Genomic DNA, 22,202 nt, shown 5'->3' with positions numbered 1-22,202 from the left:
TGTGTTTAAATTTCATGGCTGCAGTCAACATCTTCAGTGATTTTGGAGCCCCCCAAAATAAACTCTGTTTCCACTGTTTCCCCATCTATTTGTCATGAAGTGGTGGGACTGGATGCCATTTTAGTTTCCTGAATGTTGAGCTTTAAGCCAACTTCTTCACTCTCCTCTTTCACTTTCATCAAGAGGCTTTTTAGTTCTTCACTTTCTGCCATAAGGGTGGTGTCATCTGCATATCTGAGGTTGTTGATGTTTCTTCCAGAAATCTTGATTCCAGCTTGTGCTTCATCCAGTCCAGTGTTTTTCATGATGTACTCTGCATATAAGTTAAATAAGCAGGGTGAGAATATAGAATATATAGCCTTGACGTACTTCTTTCCTGATTTGAAACCAGTCTGTTGTTCCATGTCCAGTTCTAACTGTTGCTTCCTGACTGCGTACAGGTTTCTCATAAGGCAGGTAAGGTGTTCTGGTATTCTCATCTCTTTAAGAATTTTCCACAGTTTGTTTTGATCCCTAAAAGTCAAAGGCTTTGGTGTAGTCAGTAAAGCAGAAGTAGATTTTTATGGAACTTTCTTGCTTTTCCAATGATCTAACAGATGTTGGCAATCTGATCTCTGGTTCCTCCGCCTTTTCAAAATCCAGCTTGAACATCTGGAAGTTCACGGTTCATGTACTGTTGAAGCCTGGCTTGGAGAATTTTGAGCATTACTCTGCTAGTGTGTGAGATGAGTGCAATTGTGTGGTAGTTTGAGCATTCTTTGGCATTGCCTTTCTTTGGGATTGGAATGAAAACTGACCTTTTCCAGTCCTGTGGCCACTGATGAGTTTTTCAAATTTGATGGCATATCGAATGCAGCTCTTTCACAGCATCATCTTTCAAAATTTGAAATAGTTCAACTGGAATTCCATCACCTCCATTAGCTTTGTTCACAGTGTAGCTTCCTAAGGCCCACTTGACTTTGCATTCCAGGATGTCTGGCTCTAGGTGAGTGATCATGCCATCATGATTATCTGGGTAGTGAAGATCTTTTTTGTACAGTTCTTCTGTGTATTCTTGCCACCTCTTCTTAATATCTTCTGCTTCTGTTAGGTCCATACCATTTCTCTCCTTTATTGAGCCCATCTTTGCATGAAATGTTCCCTTTGTATCTCTAATTTTCTTGAAGAGATCTCTGAAAGTGAAGTCGCTCAGTCGTGTCCGACTCCTTGTGACCCCATGGACTGTAGCCTACCAGGCTCCCCTGTCCATGGGATTTTCCAGGCAATAGTACTGGAGTGGATTGCCATTTCCTTCTCCAGGGGATCTTCCTGACCCAGGGATCGAACCCAGGTCTCCCGCATTGTAGACAGACACTTTACTGTCTGAGCCACCGGGGAAGTCTGAAGAGATCTCTAGTCCTTCCCACTCTGTTGTTTTCCTCTCTTTCTTTGCACTGATTGCTGAGGAAGGCTTTCGTATCTCTCCTTGCTATTCTTTGGAACTCTGCATTCAGATGTGTATATCTTCCCTTTTCTCCTTTGCTTTTGGTTTCTCTTCTTCTCCCAGCTATTTGTAAGACCTCCTCAGACGGCCATTTTGCTCTTTTGCATTTTGTCTTCTTGTGGATGGTCTTCCTCCCTGTGCCACGAACCTCCATCCATAGTTCATCAGGCGCTCTGTCTATCAGATCTAGTCCCTTAAATCTATTTCTCACTTCCACTGTATAATCATAAGGGATTTGATTTAGGTCATACCGGAATGGGCTAGTGGTTTCCCCTACTTTCTTTATTTTATGTCTGAATTTGGCAATAAAGACTTCATGATCTGAGCCACAGTCAGCTCCCGGCCTTGTTTTTGCTGACTGTATAGAGCTTCTCCATCTTTGGCTGCAAAGAATATAATCAATCTGATTTCGGTATTGACCATCTGGTGATGTCCATGTGTAGAGATGCGTCCTGTGTTGTTGGAAGAGGGTGTTTGCTATGACCAGTGCATTCTCTTGGCAGAACTCTGTTAGCCTTTGCCTTGCTTCATTTTGTACTCCAAGGCCATATTTGCCTGTTACTCCAGGTGTTTCTTGACTTCTTTCTTCTGCATCCCAGTACCCTTTAATTAAAAGAACATCTTTTTTGGGTGTTAGTTCTAGAAGGTCTTGTAGGTCTTCATAGAACCATTCAACTTCAGCTTCTTGAGCATTAGTGGTCAGGGCATAGGCTTGGATTATTGTGATATTGAACGGTTTGCCTTGGAAACAAACAGAGATCATTCTGTCTTTTTTGAGACTGCATCCAAGTATTGCATTTCGGAATTTTTTATTGACTGTGATGGCTACTCCATTTCTTCTAAGGAATTCTTGTTCAAAGTAGTAGGTATAATGGTCATCTGAGTTAAATTCACCCATTCCAGTCCATTTTAGTTCACTGATTCCTAAAATGTCGATGCTCAGTCTTGTCATCTCCTGTTTGACCACTTCCAATTTGCCTTGATTCTTGGACCTAACATTCCAGGTTTCTGTGCAATATCACTCTTTACAGCATCAAAGCTTGCTTCCATCACCAGTCACATCCACAACTGGGTGTTGTTTTTGCTTTGGCTACATCTCTTCATTCTTTCTGGAGGTATTTCCCCGCTGATCTCCAGTAGCATATTGGGCACCTACTGACCTGGGGATTTCCTCTTTCAGTATCCTATCATTTTGCCTTTTCATACTGTTCATGGGGTTCTCAAAGCAAGAATACTGAAGTGGTTTGCCATTCCCTTTCTCGAGTAGACCATATTTTGTCTGAAATCTCCACCATGACCTGTCCATCTTGATGGCCTCACCCAGTATGGCTCATGGTTTCACTGAATTAGATAAGGCTGTGGTCCATGAGATTAGATTGGTTAGTTCTCTGTATTTGTGGCTTTCAGTCTGTCTGCCCTCTGCTGGAGAAGGATAAGAAGCTTATGGAAGCTTCCTGATGGGATAGACTGACTGAGGATGAACCTGGGTCTTGTTCTGATGGGCGGGGCCATACTCAGTAATTTGTTAATCCAATTTCCTGTTGATGGGTGGGACTGTGTCCCCTCCCTGCTATTTACCTGGGGCCAAACTGTGGTGGAGGTAATGAAGTTAATGGAGACCTCCTTCAAAACATCCCATGCATTTACTGCTACACTCAGAACCCCCAACCCTGCAGCAGGTCTCCACCAACCCACGCCTCAGCCAGAGACTCCTGGACACCCACAGGCAAATCCGGAACAGTCTTCTGTGGGGTCACTGCTCCCTTCTCCTGGGTCCTGGTGCACAAGGTCCTGTTGTGCCCTCCAAGAGACTATTTCCCAGTCCTGTGTATGTTCTGGCAGCTCTATTGTTGGGTTAATGGTGACCTCCTCCAAGAGGGCTTATGCCATACCCAAGTCTGCTGCACCCAGAGACCCTGTTCCTGCAGCAGACCACCGCTGACCCGTACCTCCACAGGAGACACTCAAACACAGTTCTGTCTCCGTCTCTCTGGGGCCCCTGGGACCTCGTGCCCACAAGATTTGTTTGAGCCCTCTGAGCGTCTATGGCAGGAATGGGGTTTGATTTTAAATGCGGATTTGCCCCTCCTTCCATCTCGTTGCAGCTTCTCCTTTGCCCTTGGCATGGGGTATCTCCTCAGATACTCAGATAGGCTACCAAATACAGAGGGTCAGGGTTAATCTCTTAAGAAATGTTGAAAAGCACTGCCTTTCATAAACAAGTGGAGAAGGCAATGGCACCCCACTCTAGTACTCTTGCCTGGGAAAGTCCCATGGACGGAGGAGCCTGGTGGGCTGCAGTCCATGGGGTTGCTAAGAGTCGGACATGACTGAGCGGCTTGACTTTCACTTTTCACTTTCATGCATTGGAGAAGGAAATGGCAACCCACTCCAGTGTTCTTGCCTAGAGAATCCCAGGGACGGGGGAGCCTGGTGGGCTGCCATCTGTGGGGTCGCACAGAGTCAGACACGACTGAAGCGACTTAGCAGCAGCAGCAGCAGCAGCATAAACAAGTGAAAATATTCTGAAACATCATATACCTACATATGCATGAATGTATTTGTATATATATGTGTGTGTGTGTGACTGTATGAATTTGTGATCAGTTCAGTTCAATTCAGTCACTCAGTTGGGTCCGACTCTTTGCGACCCCATGAATCGCAGCATGCCAGGCCTCCCTGTCCATCACCAACTCCTGGAGTTCACTCAGACTCATGTCCATCGAGTCAGTGATGCCATCCAGCCATCTCATCCTCTGTCATCCCCTTCTCCTCCTGCCCCCAATCCCTCCCAGCATCAGAGTCTTTTCCAATGAGTCAAGTCTTTGCATGAGGTGGCCAAAGTACTGGACTTTCAACTTTAGCATCATTCCTTCCAAAGAAATCCCAGGGCTGATCCCTTTCAGAATGGACTGGTTAGATTTCCTTGCAGTCCAAGGGACTCTCAAGAGTCTTCTCCAGCATCACAGTTCAAAAGCATCAATTCTTCGGCGCTCAGCTTTCTTCACAGTCCAACTCTCACATCCATAAATGACCACTGGAAAAACCATAGCCTTGACTAGACGGACCTGTGTTGGCAAAGTAATGTCTCTGCTTTTGAATATGCTATCTAGGTCGGTCATAACTTTTCTTCCAAGAAGTAAGCGTCTTTTAATTTCATGGCTGCAGTCACCATCTTCAGTGATTTTGGAGCCCCCCAAAATAGTCTGAGACTGTTTCCACTATTTCCCCATCTATTTCCCATGAAGTGATGGGACCAGATGCCATGATCTTTGTCTTCTGAATGCTGAGCTTTAAACCAACTTTTCACTCTTCTCTTTCACTTTCATCAAGAGGCTTTTTAGTTCCACTTCACTTTCTCTTCACTTGGATTACGGTTATATTGAATGGTTTGCCTTGGAAACGAACAGAGATCATTCTTTCGTTTGTGAGATTGCATCCAAGTACTGCATTTCGGACTCTTTTGTTGACCATGATGGCTACTCCATTTCTTCTAAGAGATTCCTGCCCGCAGTAGTAGATAGAATGGTCATCAGAGTTAAATTCACCCATTCCAGTCCATTTTAGTTCACTGATTCCTAGAATGTCGACGTTCACTCTTGCCGTCTTCTGTCTGACCACTTTCAATTTCCCTTGATTCATGGACCTGACATTCCAGGTTCCTATGCAATATTGCTCTTTACAGCATCGGACCTTGCTTCTATCACCGGTCACATCCACAACTGGGTATTGTTTTTGCTTTGGCTCTATCCCTTCATTCTTTCTGGAGTTATTTCTCCACTGATCTCCAGTAGCATACTGGGCACCTACCGACCTGGGAAGTTCCTCTTTCAGTATCCTATCATTTTGCCTTTTCATACTGTTCATGGGGTTCTCAAAGCAAGAATACTGAAGTGGTTTGCCATTCCCTTCTCCAGTGGGCCACATTCTGTCAGACCTCTCCACCATGACCCACCCATCTTGGGTGGCCCCATGGGCATGGCTTAGTTTCATTGAGTTAGACAAGGCTGTGGTCCTAGTGTGATTAGATTGAGTAGTTTTCTGTGATTATGGTTTCAGTGTGTCTGCCCTCTGATGCCCTCTTGCAACACCTACCGTCTTACTTGGGTTTCTCTTACCTTGGACGAGGGATATCGCCTCACTGCCGCCCCTCCTGACTTTGAACGTGGGATAGCTCCTCTAGGCCCTCCTGCGCCCGCACAGCCACTGCTCCTTGGACGTGGGGTTACTCCTCTGGGCCACCGCCCCTGGCCTAGGGCGGTGGGTAGCGCCTCCTGGCCGCCACCCCTGACCTCGGACGTGGGGTAGCTCCTCTCGGCCACGTTACGTGTGCTGTCGCAGCCGCCCGTGCTATATGAACTTGTGATAACTATTACTAAATTAAAGGATTATCACCACAAATCCAGAAGACAAAGAACACGACTGAACTGTAAACAGATGTTGTTATTCAAATTAACACTCAAGATGAAATTTACACATTACCTCAAAGATGTTTACTAAAATTAAACCCCAATGCACTGGCACGACCCAGAGGGATGGTACAGGGAGGGAGGAGGGAGGAGGGTTCAGGATGGGGAACATGTGTATACCTGTGGCAGATTCATGTTGATATATGGCAAAACCAATACAATATTGTAAAGTTAAAAAATAAAATTAAAAAAATAAATAAAATAAAAAAAGAAAGAAAAACACAATGAAACAGAAACTTTCTAATGTCCTTTATCTATTAAAGGAGTTGAGTACAATGTTCCAGAAATCTGCAGGGCAAGAAGATTTAATTGAAAATTTTCCAAGAGGTAACGAAGAAATATCACTAGGCTCAGACAAAACCATCCATATGATCATATGAGTTGCAATTAAAGTACTTCCCATTCAAATTTGATCCTTAATCCCCTAGGCAGAATTAGGTACTTCTGAAAGTTTTCATTAAAACCTATACATGTAGAGAAAACCATAATTTCAAAAAGTACATGCACACCAATGTACAACAGCAGTATGTACAATAGCCAGGACATGGAAGTGACCTAAATGTTCACCAACAGAGCCATGGATAAAGAAAAATTCCTAACAATTCTGTATCTATTAATGTTTTTTCATTAATGCACAAACATACTAACCTACTGGAAAGATGTCTTTGTTTTACACATACATGAGAATTAAAAAATAAAAATAGTCATCTTTCTGTTTATTTCTTTTTTTTGTTTGTTTATTTCAAGTACTAATATTTTCACAGATTCTGTGGACTCATAAAGATCTAATGTATGAATCCAATTTCTTATATTTCCCCCATGAATATTTCATAGCTACTAGACTGTAAAATTTATTTCTGAGTGATTTATCACCACAAGCAACAAGCCAGTTAATGGTTTTTGTATGTATTGATGGTTTCATACATTTTTAAAAAATAAAATGCCTTATCAAAGTGAATGCAACTTCCCTGTGGGTCCAGTGGTTAGAACTTAACCTTCCAATAAATAGGCTGCAGGTCCCAACACTGATCGGAAGCCAAGACCCTACATGTATCATGTTAAAAAACAAAAAACAAAATAGAAACAATATTGTAACCAATTCAATAAAGATTTTAAAAGGGGTCCACATTAAAAAAAATCTTGAAAAAAAAAAAAAAAGAGTGAATGGACTTATAGAGTTTTGATAGATAAACCAACCAAGGGGACTTTTCAAAACACATCTGTACTTTCTTATCTCAAGTCATATTTTGCTCTTCTCACAGATTCGCATTTAACTCACTCATCCAACTATCCTCAGAGCATTGCTGAAAACCATTTCTATGGAAATATTCCTTACTTCATCCTACAGCATATAAAGAGGGAAAGGGGAGTGAAAAGCTGACTTAAAACTCAACATTCAGAAAACCAAGATCATGGCATCTGGTTACATCACCTCATGGCATATAGATGGGGAAACAATGGAAATAGTAAAAACTTTATTTTCTTGGGCTACAAAATCACTGAGAACAGTGACTACATCCATGATATTAAAAGACACTTGATCCTTGGAAGACAAGCTATGACAAACTTAGACAGTGTATTAAAAAGCAGACAGATTACTTTGCCAGCAAAGTCTGTATAGTCGAAGCTTTTGTCTTTCCAGTATTCACGTATGGATGTGAGAGTTGGACCATAAAGAAGACGGAGTGCTGAAGAAGTGATGCTTTCTAACTGTGGTGTTGGATAAGACTCTTGAGTCCCTTGGACTGCAAGGAGATCCAACCAGTCCATCCTAAAGAGAATCAACCACGAATATTCATTGGAAAGACTGATGCTGGAGCTGAAGCTCCCATACTTTGGCTACCTGATGGGAAGAGCTGAGTCATTGGAAATGACTGGGATGCTGGGAAAGACTGAAGGCAGGAGGAGAAGGGGACCACACAGGATGATATGGTTGGATGGCATCACCCATTCAATGGAGATGAATTTAAGCAAGCTCAGGGAGATGGTGAAGGACACGGAAGCCTGGTGTTCTGCAGTACATGGGGTCACAAAGAATCGTCCGTGACTGAGCAGCTGAACAACAACAGAATTGGCAATCATCTGTTAGCTGATATTAGTATGTATCTGTCTGCTTCCACAGGAAGACAGCTCACTGGATGAATTACTGGGCCCATCTGCTTTCTGATGAATCCTGAGGCTTAGTCTCTTATTGGCATTCAGTCTGTATGTACTAAATTCATGCCAAAGCGTGGACAGGAGGACTGTACAGCACATACATTCTTTATGAGCACATTGTGAGTAGGTAAACATTTATGAGTAGGTAAATGTTTACAGCACATTGTATTGAACTTATTCTCTAGCCTGCTCCTGTCTGATAAAGGAGAAATCGAGACGTTCTGTGGACAAGGAAACTTCACCATTCCTATACAAATGATCTTAATAATAACACCCTTTTATCAAGAGCAGTGTCAACAGACCGACTGACTGAAATGCCCAGAACGGAATTAATGTGTGCCATTCAGCCAGACTAACACGTGTGATGGAAAGAAAACAGAGAGTGATTAATAAATACCAGTATGGGAACATTAAAACAAAGGTGCTCAGTGCTGAGACACAATGGACCTTTCTCTACGGGACCCATCCTCTCTGGGATCTGTAGGACATTTGGTCCTGTCCACGTCAACCTGCAATCCTAAAACTTTCCCCAAGTACCAGGAAGGTCATGGATACATGACTTTTGCTTCTTCTCGTGTGTTTCTATTTCTCTCCAGCTGGAGAGCTTTGAGAGATTTTCAATATCAAATAAAGCTCAAAGAAAGTGGTGAACATTTATAGCATGAAAACTTGATGTGAAGTATAGATGTTCTATCCTCTACGCACATTGAGTGCTATCTGTCATTTGCTTGGGCTGTGCGCACCTCAAAGTGTTTCCCTGACATGTAGTGGAAGAACTGGTCAGTCTTTCCTGAGTCACACTAAGAGGGCACCTTTGGGAGCTATGCTGAAATTGTACAATGTGGGTAACTATTTACAGAAATCCCTACTCTGGGTCGCTCTGCTTCTAGGTGGGGACTCCCGTGAGAACATATGTGCGTCTTCCTTCTGTCTTTGTACATTCCTGTTTGTCTTACTGAATCCTGACATCTTTCCCTGACATCACACTTCTCAGCGTGAACAGTGGCAGGGTCAGGGTGCTGGGTGACTTGTAGACACACCAGGGCCAGTGCCCCCTGGCCTTCTAGAGCCTTCTTCCTCGTCCACTGGATAGTGCTGAATACAACCCTTTCTACCATATGCCCAGGCATCTAATGACCCTTGGACAATGGCTCTGGATTCCAGTCCTTAATACATCCTTCGGTCTTTGTTTTGACTAAGAAATGGCATATATATACACACACACACATACACACACACACACACACACACACACACACACGGTAGCCCACATTTGCCCATCACAAGCCAAAATCCCCAAAGAAACACCCTGACTTATTAATTCACGAGCTGTACCAATGGGGACTCAACCAACACCAAAGTGCAAAGGCCATGACACTGTTAAAGTTGCTCATCAGTAGATGAAGACTGGTTAAAAAAGAACAGAGGATGATAAACTGGGGGAAGGAGAAAGAGTAAGGGAGTGTGGGGCTGTTACACTGGACAGAGAACCGTGTCCTGCAGAAATCTACAGGTTCCTATGAGGACTGAGGCTTCATCCTGGGTCAGGGCAGCAGGGTAACTCAGGCGATTCAGGATTTCTCAGCCTCCCTGTGATGGACATGTGATGGGACAGTTCTCTGTCAGGGGCTGCCCTGCATATTGTAGGCTGTTTAGCATCCTGTTTCATTTCTAACAACCAGATGGAAGGTGTCACCACCCACCTCTCCCACTGTCACAACCATACATGACAAGTGTCTCTCCTGGGTGTGGGGGCACATGCTCCATTTGAACCAGCATAGACAATAACCTTCTCTGGGGTCACAGAGCATGTACTCAATTGAGAGGCACCATGTAGAGAAACTGGAATTCTGAAAGAGATGGGAATACCAGACCACCTGACCTGCCTCTTGAGAAATCTGTATGCAGGTCAGGAAGCAACAGTTAGAACTGGACATGGAACAACAGACCGGTTCCAAATAGAAAAAGGAGCGTGTCAAGGCTGTATATTGTCACCCTGCTTATTTAACTTATATGCAGAGTACATCATGAGAAACGCTGGGCTGGAAGAAGCACAAGCTGCAATCAAGATTGCCAGGAGACATATCAATAACCTCAGATATGCAGATGACACCACCCTTATGGCAGAAAGTGAAGAGGAACTAAAGAGCCTCTTGATGAAGGTGAAAGAGGAGAGTGAAAAAGTTGACTTAAAGCTCAACATTCAGAAAATGAAGATCATGGCATCTGGTTCCATCACTTCATGGCAAATAGATTGGGAAACAGTGGAAACACTGCCTGACTTTATTTTTGGGGGCTCCAAAATCACTGAAGATGGTGACTGCTGCCATGAAATTAAAAGACTCTTACACCTTGGAAGGAAAGGTATGACCAAGCTAGAGAGCATATTAAAAAGCAGAGACATTACTTTGCCAACAAAGGCCCATCTAATCAAGGCTATGGTTTTTCCAGTAGTCATGCATGGATATGAGAGTCAGACTATAAAGAAAGCTGAGCGCTGAAGAATTGATACTTTTGAACTGTGATTTTGGAGAAGACTCTTGAGAGTCCCTTGCACTGCAAAGAGCTCCACCCAGTCCATCCTAAAGGAGATCAGTCCTGGGTATTCATTGGAAGGACTGATGTTGAAGCTGAAACTTCAATACATTGGCCACCTGACGTGAAGAACTGACTCACTGGAAAAGACCCTGATGCTGGGAAAGATTGAAGGCTGGAGGAGAAGGAGATGACAGAGGATGAGATGGTTGGATGGCATCACCAACTCAATGGACATGAGTTTGAGTAAAAACTCTGGGAGTTGGTGATGGACAGGGAGGCCTGGTGTGCTGCAGTCCATGGGGTCGCAAAGAGTCAGATGTGAATGAGCAACTGAACTAAACTGAGGTAGAGAGTGTCTCCAAGATCAGACCTTTAAAGATGGGCTTGCGGTTCTTTATTTCTACTTTAGATTCTAATAACGTTGAACCTTGGTCAGGAGTCCATGAGGGAACCTGTGTGTTCTTCGTGACCAAGGTCACACGTTTCCTTGCATTGTTTAGATAGGAGTTGTGTAATATAAGATATAAAAACAGTGACCACAGAGAAAAAGGAAAGTAAGACAAAATTAATAAACTTGGAAAGAGAGGCTTTGTAGTTCCAGAAAACTGGAGAATCGAGGAGACACCAGGAAGATGTACCAAGCATGGTTTATTATTATTTGTTGGGGGATTACAAGATTATTGTTTGAGTAAGGTGATTCTGCTTTGTTTATCAGTTTTTTACCTACATTTTTTGTCAATATTTATGAAGGAGACTTTGGATTAAAGGTCCTATGACTGCCTTTAGTTACAAACAAGCAGGTTGCTAAAACCTGCTGCAATAACCTCTTGGAGAAACTGTGTTTAATCCCCCCTTGATTGGCAGTTAGAAAGGTCTTCCTGAGATAGGATGGTCCAAGAACACACTCCCCGGTGACACGTGTTGGTAAGAATATGAAAGGAAAACGTGAGAATGTTAGAGGTGCCTAAGGAGAGATGGAAGGGTGATGATGGATAGATAAGAGGTGTTAGCTGGGATCATACTCCTGTTAAAATGATCTGAGTCAGGATGACTCTGGTCGTCCAAGGGTTAAGACTCAACACATCCGCTACATGAGGTGATGATTCCACCCCTGGTTGGGTAACTAAGATCCCTGGTTGTGGAAAAAAAAATACAAAGTAGAGATTCTTTGGCTGTTTGAGGGACCTTGAGAGTAACTAGATGTATAGAGTTAGGAAATTTCCTTTTTTATTTTAAATTCTACAAGTTACAAGAAATACAGTCGTGCTTTTTCACTTCCTTAGAAACAACTGAGTCAATGAGTAAATGATATATCACAGATTAGATGGATAAAGGATGTCTTGAAGGGGAGAGAGGAACAGAATTGCTTACGTGCCTTTTCAGACATGAGGGTAAGGGGCATTTGGACAGAACCTCCTCTTAGCTATAAGGAGGACAGAGCCCGCTGTGGGGCAGGAAGAGGTGATCAACATTTTGTGCTGACGTGTCCCTCCCCTCAGAGAAACGGGAGGTTTTCCAAAGGTCTCTTCAGAAATATTTTTTAACTTTGTTAAATCACACACTCGACTTTAGAAAATAAATTTTAGACTATCTCCTAAATGTTAAGGAAATGGCAGAGGAGTTGCAGATATGTACCTTGGACAGCTTATCCCAGCCTTATCTCAGGATACAAAGGTAAATAAATATTCCTGGCCTTGGAACATTAGAGTGCATTGTGATATCTCACTCCCTCTAAATGTTCCATGTCCAGATCCTCTTAAGCTTCTCTTAAAACAACCCTCATGATAAAGATAACACACTGATGTGACAGCCGATCCCTGCCAAACAGGATACGGAAGATGACTTCTGTGTAACCTTGGGCTTAGGAGGAACAACCATTGGTTCGTGACACGTCACACCAACAAAACGATCCTATAAAAAGTGGCACAATTCCCGTCCTCTCCAGCCACTAGGACACAGTCAGCCTTGACAGACGAAGGACCACGATAGACAAGATGAAGGTTCTGTTCCTGACTCTTCTCCTTGGTGTGGTTTGTGCCGCCCAAGAAGAGGAAGCTGAGCAAAATCTCTCAGAGGTACCAGGGAGGAGGCCTTGGGTGTGTGTGTGTGTGTGTGTGTCCCTTTTGTGGTTTTGATATGTGGACCCACTAACCGATCCTCCTCCCTCCGACTCAATACTGCTCCATTAACTGACTCTAGACCTGCTCCGTTTCGTCTCTGTGTCATCTCTACTGTGTATTAATTGACTCTCAGGCATTTTTACTAGTCTTGTAACAGAAAAAAGTGGATCAGCCAAAGAGCTGTTGATTTTGAGATCTTGTATTTGACATGAGAACTCAAGCTATCTCAGAAATGTCTCAATTCCTTCTTTTGCTCTGACTCGGTTTTGCATTATTTCATAAATCCTGCTTTGTCCAGTCAAGGTAGATAATGTGTGCTGACTTGCACTGGGGGTGGGAAACCTTTGACTCATGATGCTGGATGAAATAAAAAGACAAGGACTACATTTTCTAAGGGGGATTTTGCTTTCAGCTTTCAGGACCATGGAGAACAGTGTACATTGGATCCACCAACCCAGAGAAAATCCAGGAGAATGGACCATTCAGGACTTACTTCCGTAAACTTGTGTTTGATGATGAAAAGGGCACAGTGGACTTTTACTTTTCTGTCAAGTAAGTACAAATAACCAAGAAGGAAAACACATGTGCGAAAAATCAGACACAACTGAGCAACTATCACACACACACAAACACACTTTTGAATTTTCATATGGCTAATCCTTATGAAATCAACCTGATTGAAGTGAGCATGTGGCTTGTTAAGTTGTTTCAGAAGTGTCTGACTCTTTGCAAACCTGTGGCCTGTAGACCACCAGGGTCCTCTGTCCATGGGGATTCTCCAGGCAAGAATGCTGGAGAGGACTGCCGTGCCCTCCTCCTGGGCATCTTGCCAATCCAGGGATTGAACCTGCATGTCTACCACTTGAACCTCCTGGGAAGCCCGTGAGCAATTATTATATGCAGCTTTGTGGAAGGCGTAAGCCTTCCCCGGTGGTTCAGATGATAAAGAATTTGCCTGCAATGCAAGAGAACTGAGTTCGATCCTTGGGTCGGGAACATCCCCTTGAGAAGGAAATGGCAACCCACTCCAGTATTCTTGCCTGGAGAATCCCATGGACAGAGGAGCCTGGTGGGCTGCCGTCCATGGGGTCACAAAGAGTCAGATGTGACTGAGCAACTAATTCTTTCTTTCATGGAGGGCATAGTTCAATATGTTTTGACAGGCACACATCTTTTTCGTGAACTCCACTGCGCAGATACCAAATTTCTCCATCTCTGCCCAAACTCTCCTTTTCCTCAAAATTAGATGTCTACCCACTGAGCCACAAGTTAACAATGGGTCTGCTTATTGTCTCCTCTCTTAGAACTTCAGATGACAAGATTACCCTGTGGGGATAAAACAAAGAAAATTCTAAGTATATGTCTACTTTTTCCATTGCTTCAAACACCTTGTATATGTTTGCTTTTTAAGGCGGGATGGAAAATGGAAGAATGTACATGTCAAGGCAACAAAGCAAGACGATGCTACTTATGTTGCTGACTGTAAGTATGATTGCTTCACTGGTCAGAGAACATTTGGGTAGAAATCTTGGGACAATTGTCTTCCATAACCCCACACACCTGAATTCTACTCCTACTAACAATTAGAGGGGTGAGCAGGCTCCGGTCCTTAGGATATTCAAGCACTTCACTTTGTCATGAGACAATGATTCAAACACACGGCCTGGAGGTCTCCTCCCAATCAGGAGTGTTACTGCTACTGCTAAGTCGTGTCCGACTCTGTGACCTCATACATGGCAGCCCACCAGGCTCCGCCGTCCCTGGGATTTTCCAGGCAAGAACACTGGAGTGGGTTGCCATTTCCTTCTCCAATGCATGAAAGTGAAAAGTGAAAGTGAAGTCGCTCAGTCGTGTCCGACTGTTAGCAACCTCATGGACCACAGCCTACCAGGCTCCTCCATCCATGGGATTTTCCAGGCAAGCGTGCTGGAGTGGGGTGCCATTGCTTCTCCTCAGGAGTGTTAGCCACTGAGAATAACAGGTATAGACCTGTATATCATATGGTTCTCAGACAGTTTACAACAGCCTTACGAACTGATGTCTCAAGGGTCTATCTTGAGTCTTCACATCAGTGTCACTTTTTTCAAACAATTTTAAACATCTTAATCCATCCAAGGTACAGAGGATGAACTTGAACCCAAGGAAATCATCTTGAGTTCAACCATAAAGGAAACTGTTGGTCAAAGCAGTAGGGATGCTGGCTAAGACTTTTAACTTCTTTATAATGGCCCCAAACTACCTTCCTAATTTTAAAAGTCTTAGTTCAGTCGCTCAGTCGTGTCCAACTCTTTGCGACCCCATGAATTGCAGCACGCCAGGCCTCCCTGTCCATCACCGACTCCCAAAGTTCACACAAACTCATGTGCATCGAGTCGGTGGTGCCCTCCAGCCATCTCATCCTCTGTCATCCCCTTCTCCTCCTGCCCCCAATCCCTCCCAACATCAGGGTCTTTTCCAATGAGTCGACTCTTCACATGAGGTGGCCAAAGTACTGGAGTTTCAGCTCAGACAGGAAACGTTCTAAGGGCTACATATTTGACTGTGATTTAAATGTAGCAGCATGTGATGACAACCCGTGTCTAAACGAAACAGTCGCACAATGCTTATACGACGAACACAAATCAGTGACATTTATGCCTGGAAAATTTCCTGAATGGCTTTTAATATTTGACAACTTTTAAATTATGTTTTTATTTTCTTACTCTGATATTATTTTTTCCTTTGGCCAAATCTCAGTGCTTCCGCTGTCTTTACTTTTTCTCCAGTTTTGCAACCCTTTTTAGCTGCAGTTTTTACAGAGCGACTAAAGAAGGGAGAAATAGGTTATAACCCCTTCTTGTAAGATCTCTTGGGGACCAGCAAGTGTTACCCCCCAACTGTGTTTTGGGGGCTGTGAGGTGTACCCACATCAAGCCTTAATGGTGACCTGACGCCCATAAGATAGGTTGGCTCTCACTGTCCCGTTGCCTTCGTTAACGTCACAGCCAGTTCAGTGATGCTGCAATGCCCACCTTGCTGAAGTCATGGTCAACCACAGGCAGTCACGGATAATCTCAGGACCTGCATCATCCAACTTAAGTTGTCCCAGCGTGACCCCAGGCTCTAGACTCATGGTAGGCTTGGGCACATTGCATGTAACATCTAGGGGCTCTGAGACTATGAAGCTGCTTCTGCTGCTATTTTTTCTCCTTCTCCACCACACTAATAATTTTCAGTGTTTCTGACACTGAACAATGCCATTGGCATGTTTCAGGTACAAAGGAGGATAGTTTTACCTCCTGTCTTTCTTAGGGATTACTATTAGGTGTGATGGAAGCCAGGAGAGACAGAATGGATGTAGACAGTCTAGACGTGACACACAGTAGGTCAGAGCTGCTTCTTGTCCAGATACATGGGACAGAGTGGACGGGTGGGGCAGAGAGGAGGGGCAGCCCTCCAGGTGGGGACGGAGCTCGCTGCCTGCACTTCCCAGCCGGTGAACTGTCTTCACACCAATGGACATGTCATACCCCAAGCTGAGGGGCAGAGGAAGCACAGGAATTAACATCAAGTGTTCCTAAAGCTGCCTGGCACAGTGTAGGCACTCGAGAACACATGCTATTATTTTTTTCTTTCATTAACTATTTTTAAAATTTGATAATATTGCATATTAATTATTTCAATAGCAGGTCTGTCTACAAAACATCTCAAATTGTCCCAAATATTTTTTAATTTATTTTTAATTGGAGGATAATTGCTTTGCAATGTTATGTTAGTTTCTGCTGTACAATGTCAATCAGGTGTATGTGTACATAGATCCCTTCCCCCTGGAGCCTCCCTTCCCTTCCCCCATCCCAGCCCTCAAGGTCATCACGGAGCACCGAGCTGAGCTCCCTGTGCTATCCAGTAGCTGCCCACTAGCTGTCTGTTTTACACATCGTAGTATATACATGTCCATGCTACACTCTGAAATGGTAACTCGATTTACCATTAAGTTGATATACCCTAAAGAAAAATCAGTTCCACGGCTGGAACAACAGAAATACAAATAATTTTGGATCTTGGATTTGATAATACACTCCTATTTTTCTTTTTATTTTTTTTTTAACTGGGGTTCATTAGAGCACACGTTGTAGAAGACAGCTGAGCAAGAGGGCAAAGAGTGACTGGTTAGTTGTATGAGAACGGGGGAATAAGGAAAAGTCTCGACTGCTCTTGCTCTCCTTGCTGCCATGGCAGCTGTAGGATTCAGCCCACCCACACATCAGCACAGGATGTTCTATTGCTATTACTCTCAACTTGCCATGATGAACCTAACTGAAAATACACAAAGGTGGAGTCCTATATATATGCATATTCTCTCTCTCACAGATGAGGGTCAAAATGTATTTAAAATTGTCTCTGTGTCGACAACGCATCTGGTAGCACATAACATCAACGTGGATAAACACGGCAAGAAGACAGAATTGACCGGACTGTTTGGTATGTGTGACATCCTCCTATGCACATCAACACTGTCATGTAGAACTTCCATTATCAGCGCTCTTATCCACAAAATCATTATGTGGTGATGGTATCTATTATGCAGCCCACGGAACCTAGATCTTTCTGTTCGTGGAGATAAGGACCCTGGAACAAAATCTACCAAGAAAGAGGAGCTCAGAGGGGTTGAGGAGATCATATCATCAGACATTTCTAAATAATTCCCGTTTGTTGAAATTAAAGATAGCCAATAAATTTTAGTAGAAATAGTTTTTTGTTTAAATTTTTCGTTGAAGGAAAATTATTGTGTTGGTTTCTAGTTTTATTTTTTTTAACACTTTAATTTCAAGATATGGCTATAAGGAAACTACTCTTATTTGTTGAGTTTATACTAGTTTCTCAATTGATTCTAAGACTTGGATCAGAAACTTTTATTTTTAATCTTTCTCCTGTGCAATTTTTCAAATGCACTGCTATTGTGAACACTGATATAAGCCCAAATACCTACATAGAAGCACTGAGACAAGTGTACATCATTGGAACAACATATGCCTAGTTAAGGAAAGGTTCTGAGCAGAATAGTGGGTTAATTAAAGGATAAATCATCTCCCATTTTCATGTGTGATGAGGTGAGTGTGTCTATCAGGGGAGAACTCTGTCTGCTTTTTATTTGGGTCACAACAAGACCTCAGTGGCAGGTACAGATAATTGGAAGTAGGTGAGCAAGCAGATCAATTCCATAGTGTGATGAAGTCCCCAGATCCATGAAACTCCTGCGAGTCTTCGGGGTACTCCTGCTGATGCTGGGGTGGGAGGTCTAGTTACAGAGTTGGGTGGGGATTAATTCTTAAGACAGACAGCAGACATCTGAGTCATGAAATGGTAACTGTTGGAGGCTTAATTTATATCAAGTGAAGATCTGACTTGGACACTCCATTTCTTGTTCTGCATTCAGAATGGGTTCTGAGGGGCAAAATTCTGCTTTCTATGTGGTGTTTTTCAGTTAAACTGAATGTTAAAGATGAAGACTTGGAGAAATTCTGGAAGCTGACGGAAGACAAAGGAATTGACAAGAAAAATGTTGTGAATTTCTTGGAAAATGGTAATGGAATTCTATTTTTTCCTAAGTATATCATTCACCTTATATGCAAATATACTATCAGGAAACAAATCAATTTATTTGATATCTATTTCTCCATAAATATTATTTTATATAATCTGGTACTTAAAAAAAAAGTCCTGGAAATCCTGTGGAATGGTACTAATTGGTGGATCTTTCTTTCCTGTCCCTTTGGTTTTCCTCCAGAAGACCATCCTCAACCCGAGTGACAAGGTCCAAACAAACACCAGTGTAAGTGAAAACAGTCTTTTACTAATACTGTTCCATTAAATAAATCAATAAGGACACATGGTGATTTCATATCTGCCAAATTTTGTGGATAACAATTATCTTTGGCCCCACAGCTTACATTTGATCAGTAGAGAAATATCTCTGTCACAACAGGTAATTCCTCTTCTCTCGAGCCATATTAAATTGCTGTTTGGTTGGTTGATTCATCCTGAGCAGCTTTGATGAGAAAGCCTTATCCTGCAGGAATATCACAGACCAGAGTCATCAGGGAGAAGCAGGAATGATCACGAGTTGGTGGAAGCTTAACTAGTTTTCCCCTCAATCCTGACTTTGTGGTTGTCCACATACACCCCTCCTCTAAGAGAACCAAGACTGAAGGGTGCTCATGTTGACTCAAGACAAGTGTTCAATCTCATATAGTTCTGACAGAACCAGTAGAAGTCTTCCAGTCACACTGTCTGAAACATGCATTTGAATTCTATTCCCCTTCACAAGATGATTTTCTTAAAGTGAGATTTTTAAACTTTCTAACCTAAGACAGCCTAAGAAAATGACACACATCTAGGATAAAGTGTGGCTTTTAATTTTCTGTTGAGAAAGAAAAAAAAAAAAATGAAAGAAAAAGAGCAAAGACAAAGACTAGCTTCCAGGCAAATATGATAAGAAAGATGTGGTACGTATATTCAATGGAATATTCAGTTCAGTAAAAGAATGAAGTAATGTCATTTGTAGCCACATGGATGGACCTAGATATGATCAAACTGAGTGAAGTCAGAAAGTGAAAGTGAAGTCGCTCAGTCTTCGAGACCCCGTGGACTATAGCCTATCAGGCTCCTCCCTCCATGGGATTCTCTAGGCAAGAGTACTGGAGTGGGTTGCCATTTCCTTCTCCAGGGGATCTTCCTGACCCAGGGATCGAACCCAGGTCTCCCGCATTCCAGGCAGACGCTTTAACCTCTGAGCCACCAGAGGGGTCAGAAAGGGAAAGACAAATATCACATGATGTCACACATACGTGGAATCTAAAATATGACATATGAAAATCACTCAGTTGTGTCTGAGTCTTTGTGACCACATGGACTGTAGTCCTGAAATTCTCCAGGCCAGAATACTGGAGTGGATAGCTTTTCCCTTTTCCAGGGGATCTTCCCAAGCCAGGGATCAAACCTAGGTCTCCTGCATTTCAGGAGGATTCTTTACCAGCTGAGCCACAAGGGGAGCCCAAGAATACTGGAGTAGGTAGCCTATCCCTTCTCCAGGGGATCTTCCCAACCTAGGAATCGAACTGCAGTCTCCTGCATTGCAGGCAGACTCTTTACCAACTGAGCTGTCAGGGAAACCCAAAATATGACATGGAGGAACTTATTTAGAAAACAGAAACAGGGTCACAGCCCTAAATAACAGACTTGTGGCTGCCAAGGGTGAAAGGCTGGAGAAGAGATGGAATGAGTATTTGGAGTTAGAAGGTACAAGCTACAATATACAAGATGGATAGACCAAAAAGTCCTAAAGTATAGCACAGGGAACTATATGTAATACTCTTTAAAAACCTACATGAGAAAATAATCTGGAAAAGAATAGGTATACGTATGTACAAACTAACCGCTTTGCTGCACACATAAAACTAATGCAACATAGTTAATCAACTATACTTCAATATAAATTAAATTTTTAAAAATTATTTCTTGAAGACGCTAAAGACAAAACTTGGAGAGTTAGAAGAATGCACTCTAATCACAGAATCTGAATGTGCATTGTGAAACCATTACTCCTATAATGGATCATATAGATAGAAGGTCACCTCATATGTACATCCTGGGGAAAATTCCACATGGATCCCCACCTACATCAGAGATGTGGAGTAGTGAGTGCCACCAGGATTCTGACATTGGATCACCTCCCAGCTTCTGTACCCTGGACAACCTACTGCCTGAGGCTCACCCCATCAGCCATCACACAGTCGACTCTACTAAACTTTTCAGTTCAGTTCAGTCACTCGGTTGTGTCCAGCTCTTTGCAGACACAGAGTGTCCATGGACTGCAGCTCCCTGTCCATCACCAACTCCCAGAGGTTACTCAAACTCATGTCCATTGAGTCGGTGATGCCATCCAACCATCTCATCTTCTATTGTCCCCCTCTTCTCCTGCCTGCAATCTTTCCCAGCATCAGGGTCTTTTCCAGTGAGTCAGTTCTTTGCAGCAGGTGGCCAAAGTATTGGAGTTTCAGCTTCAGCATTAATCCTTCCAATGAATATTCAGGACTGATCTCCTTTAGGATGGGCTGGTTGGAACTCCTTGCAGTCCAAGGGACTCAAGAGTCTTCTCCAACACCACAGTTCAAAAGCATCAATTCTTCAGTGCTCAGCTTTCTTTATCAACTAAACATTTTGTCCTGTTTTATTCACCTACAGAAACAGTCATGGAGACCAGACACGTCCTCATTTCCATTGAATCAAGATCAACACAAAGACGACTTCTCTGGTTCCTGGTTAACATGATCCTTCTCTCTTCACACTCACACTCCCTTTCTTATCTCATCTCTCCTGGTCACTAATCACATCCTGTCTGGTGGTGTTTGATTTCTGAGGGTTTAAATAAATTGGTTCAATTTACAGTCAAGTTATGTGTGTTTGTACCAAAAGTCCCCGTTTTCAAACACCCAAAAATGCACATTAAATTTAACTATCCAGAAACATATGCCTTTAATAAGATAGGTGTTCCATCAGAGGCAATTCTGAGGAGGAGGATATAGAGATTCCTAGAGGTGTCCAGGGGAGAAGGAGAGAAAGGACATGGGATAGGGACAGGGTTATGGATCGTCTTAACTGCAGTGAGAAAGGGTAATCTGGTCAAGAAAGATGTCAAGAAAACATCGTATTCATTACATGGAAAGGAACCGTGTTCCAGTCTTTGATCTTCATAGAGAGAAAGTATAAAATGCCATGGGCCACAACATAAGGGAAACGTATATTCTGACAACACCAACACTTCTGCAGTTGAGCTGAAGATACTTCTTAACGACTTGGACCACTAGGAACCAAAGCTGGGCAGCATGTGCACCTTGGTCAATTCGTAGCATCATGAAGTCAGTGCAGTGCTTGGAGGAACAAGATGATTGACAGCTCAGGCAGGAAGCTGTCACTGTTTACAACATCTGAAGTTGTTTCTTCCAGCCTCTTATGCTTCAAAGAGGTGTTAGTAGTTTGAAGGAGGTGTTAGTAGTCTGAAGGAGAGGCCATTCCCACTGTCATGGGGAGAGCACACAGATCAGATCTCCTTGTGGTTTACAATCTACAAGATGGAATACCCTCGAGATATAGAACTTATGGGAGTTGCCTGGTGTTCCAATGGTTAAGAATCTACCTGTGGATGCAGGGACAGGGGTTCAATCCCTGATCCAGGAAGATCCCACATACCAAGGGAAAACTAAGCCAATGGAACACAGCTGCTGAGTCTGCACACTTGGAGCCCATGCTCCAAAGAGAAGGTACCACAAAGAGGAGCTTGGTCACTGCAAGTAGAGAGGAGCCCCCATTCCCTGGAGCTAGAGAAGGCCCAGGAAGCATTAAAGACCCAGCACAGCCAAAAATTAATCATTAAATTTTTTTTTTTTAATGATGCAG

At 43.1% G+C, this 22,202-nt stretch overlaps 1 protein-coding gene across 1 annotated transcript; it reads left to right on the top strand.

The window, feature by feature from the left end:
* The first annotated feature begins 12,586 nt into the window (after positions 1-12,586).
* On the top strand, positions 12,587-21,198 carry LOC133242163 (odorant-binding protein). Its single transcript, XM_061408230.1, has 7 exons — positions 12,587-12,722; positions 13,180-13,319; positions 14,179-14,249; positions 17,118-17,228; positions 18,232-18,330; positions 18,535-18,579; positions 20,991-21,198. The coding sequence occupies exons 1-6, from the start codon at positions 12,642-12,644 to the stop codon at positions 18,555-18,557; spliced, it is 525 nt and encodes a 174-aa protein (XP_061264214.1). The 5' UTR covers positions 12,587-12,641; the 3' UTR covers positions 18,558-18,579; positions 20,991-21,198.
* Positions 21,199-22,202: the final 1,004 nt, after the last annotated feature.

The sequence above is a fragment of the Bos javanicus genome, chromosome X (genome assembly GCF_032452875.1).
Source record: "Bos javanicus breed banteng chromosome X, ARS-OSU_banteng_1.0, whole genome shotgun sequence".
Taxonomy (NCBI): Eukaryota; Metazoa; Chordata; class Mammalia; order Artiodactyla; family Bovidae; genus Bos; species Bos javanicus.
Note: the sequence above shows the minus strand (reverse complement) of the source record. Positions and strands in the feature narration are given on the sequence as shown.

Excerpts from the sequence above, each read along its gene's own strand:
- LOC133242163 (XM_061408230.1), top strand. The coding sequence starts at position 12,642 with ATGAAGGTTCTGTTCCTGACTCTTCTCCTTGGTGTGGTTTGTGCCGCC. Across the intron at positions 13,320-14,178 it reads GACTTTTACTTTTCTGTCAA|GCGGGATGGAAAATGGAAGA; the intron begins GTAAGTACAAAT and ends TTGCTTTTTAAG. Across the intron at positions 18,331-18,534 it reads TGTGAATTTCTTGGAAAATG|AAGACCATCCTCAACCCGAG; the intron begins GTAATGGAATTC and ends GTTTTCCTCCAG.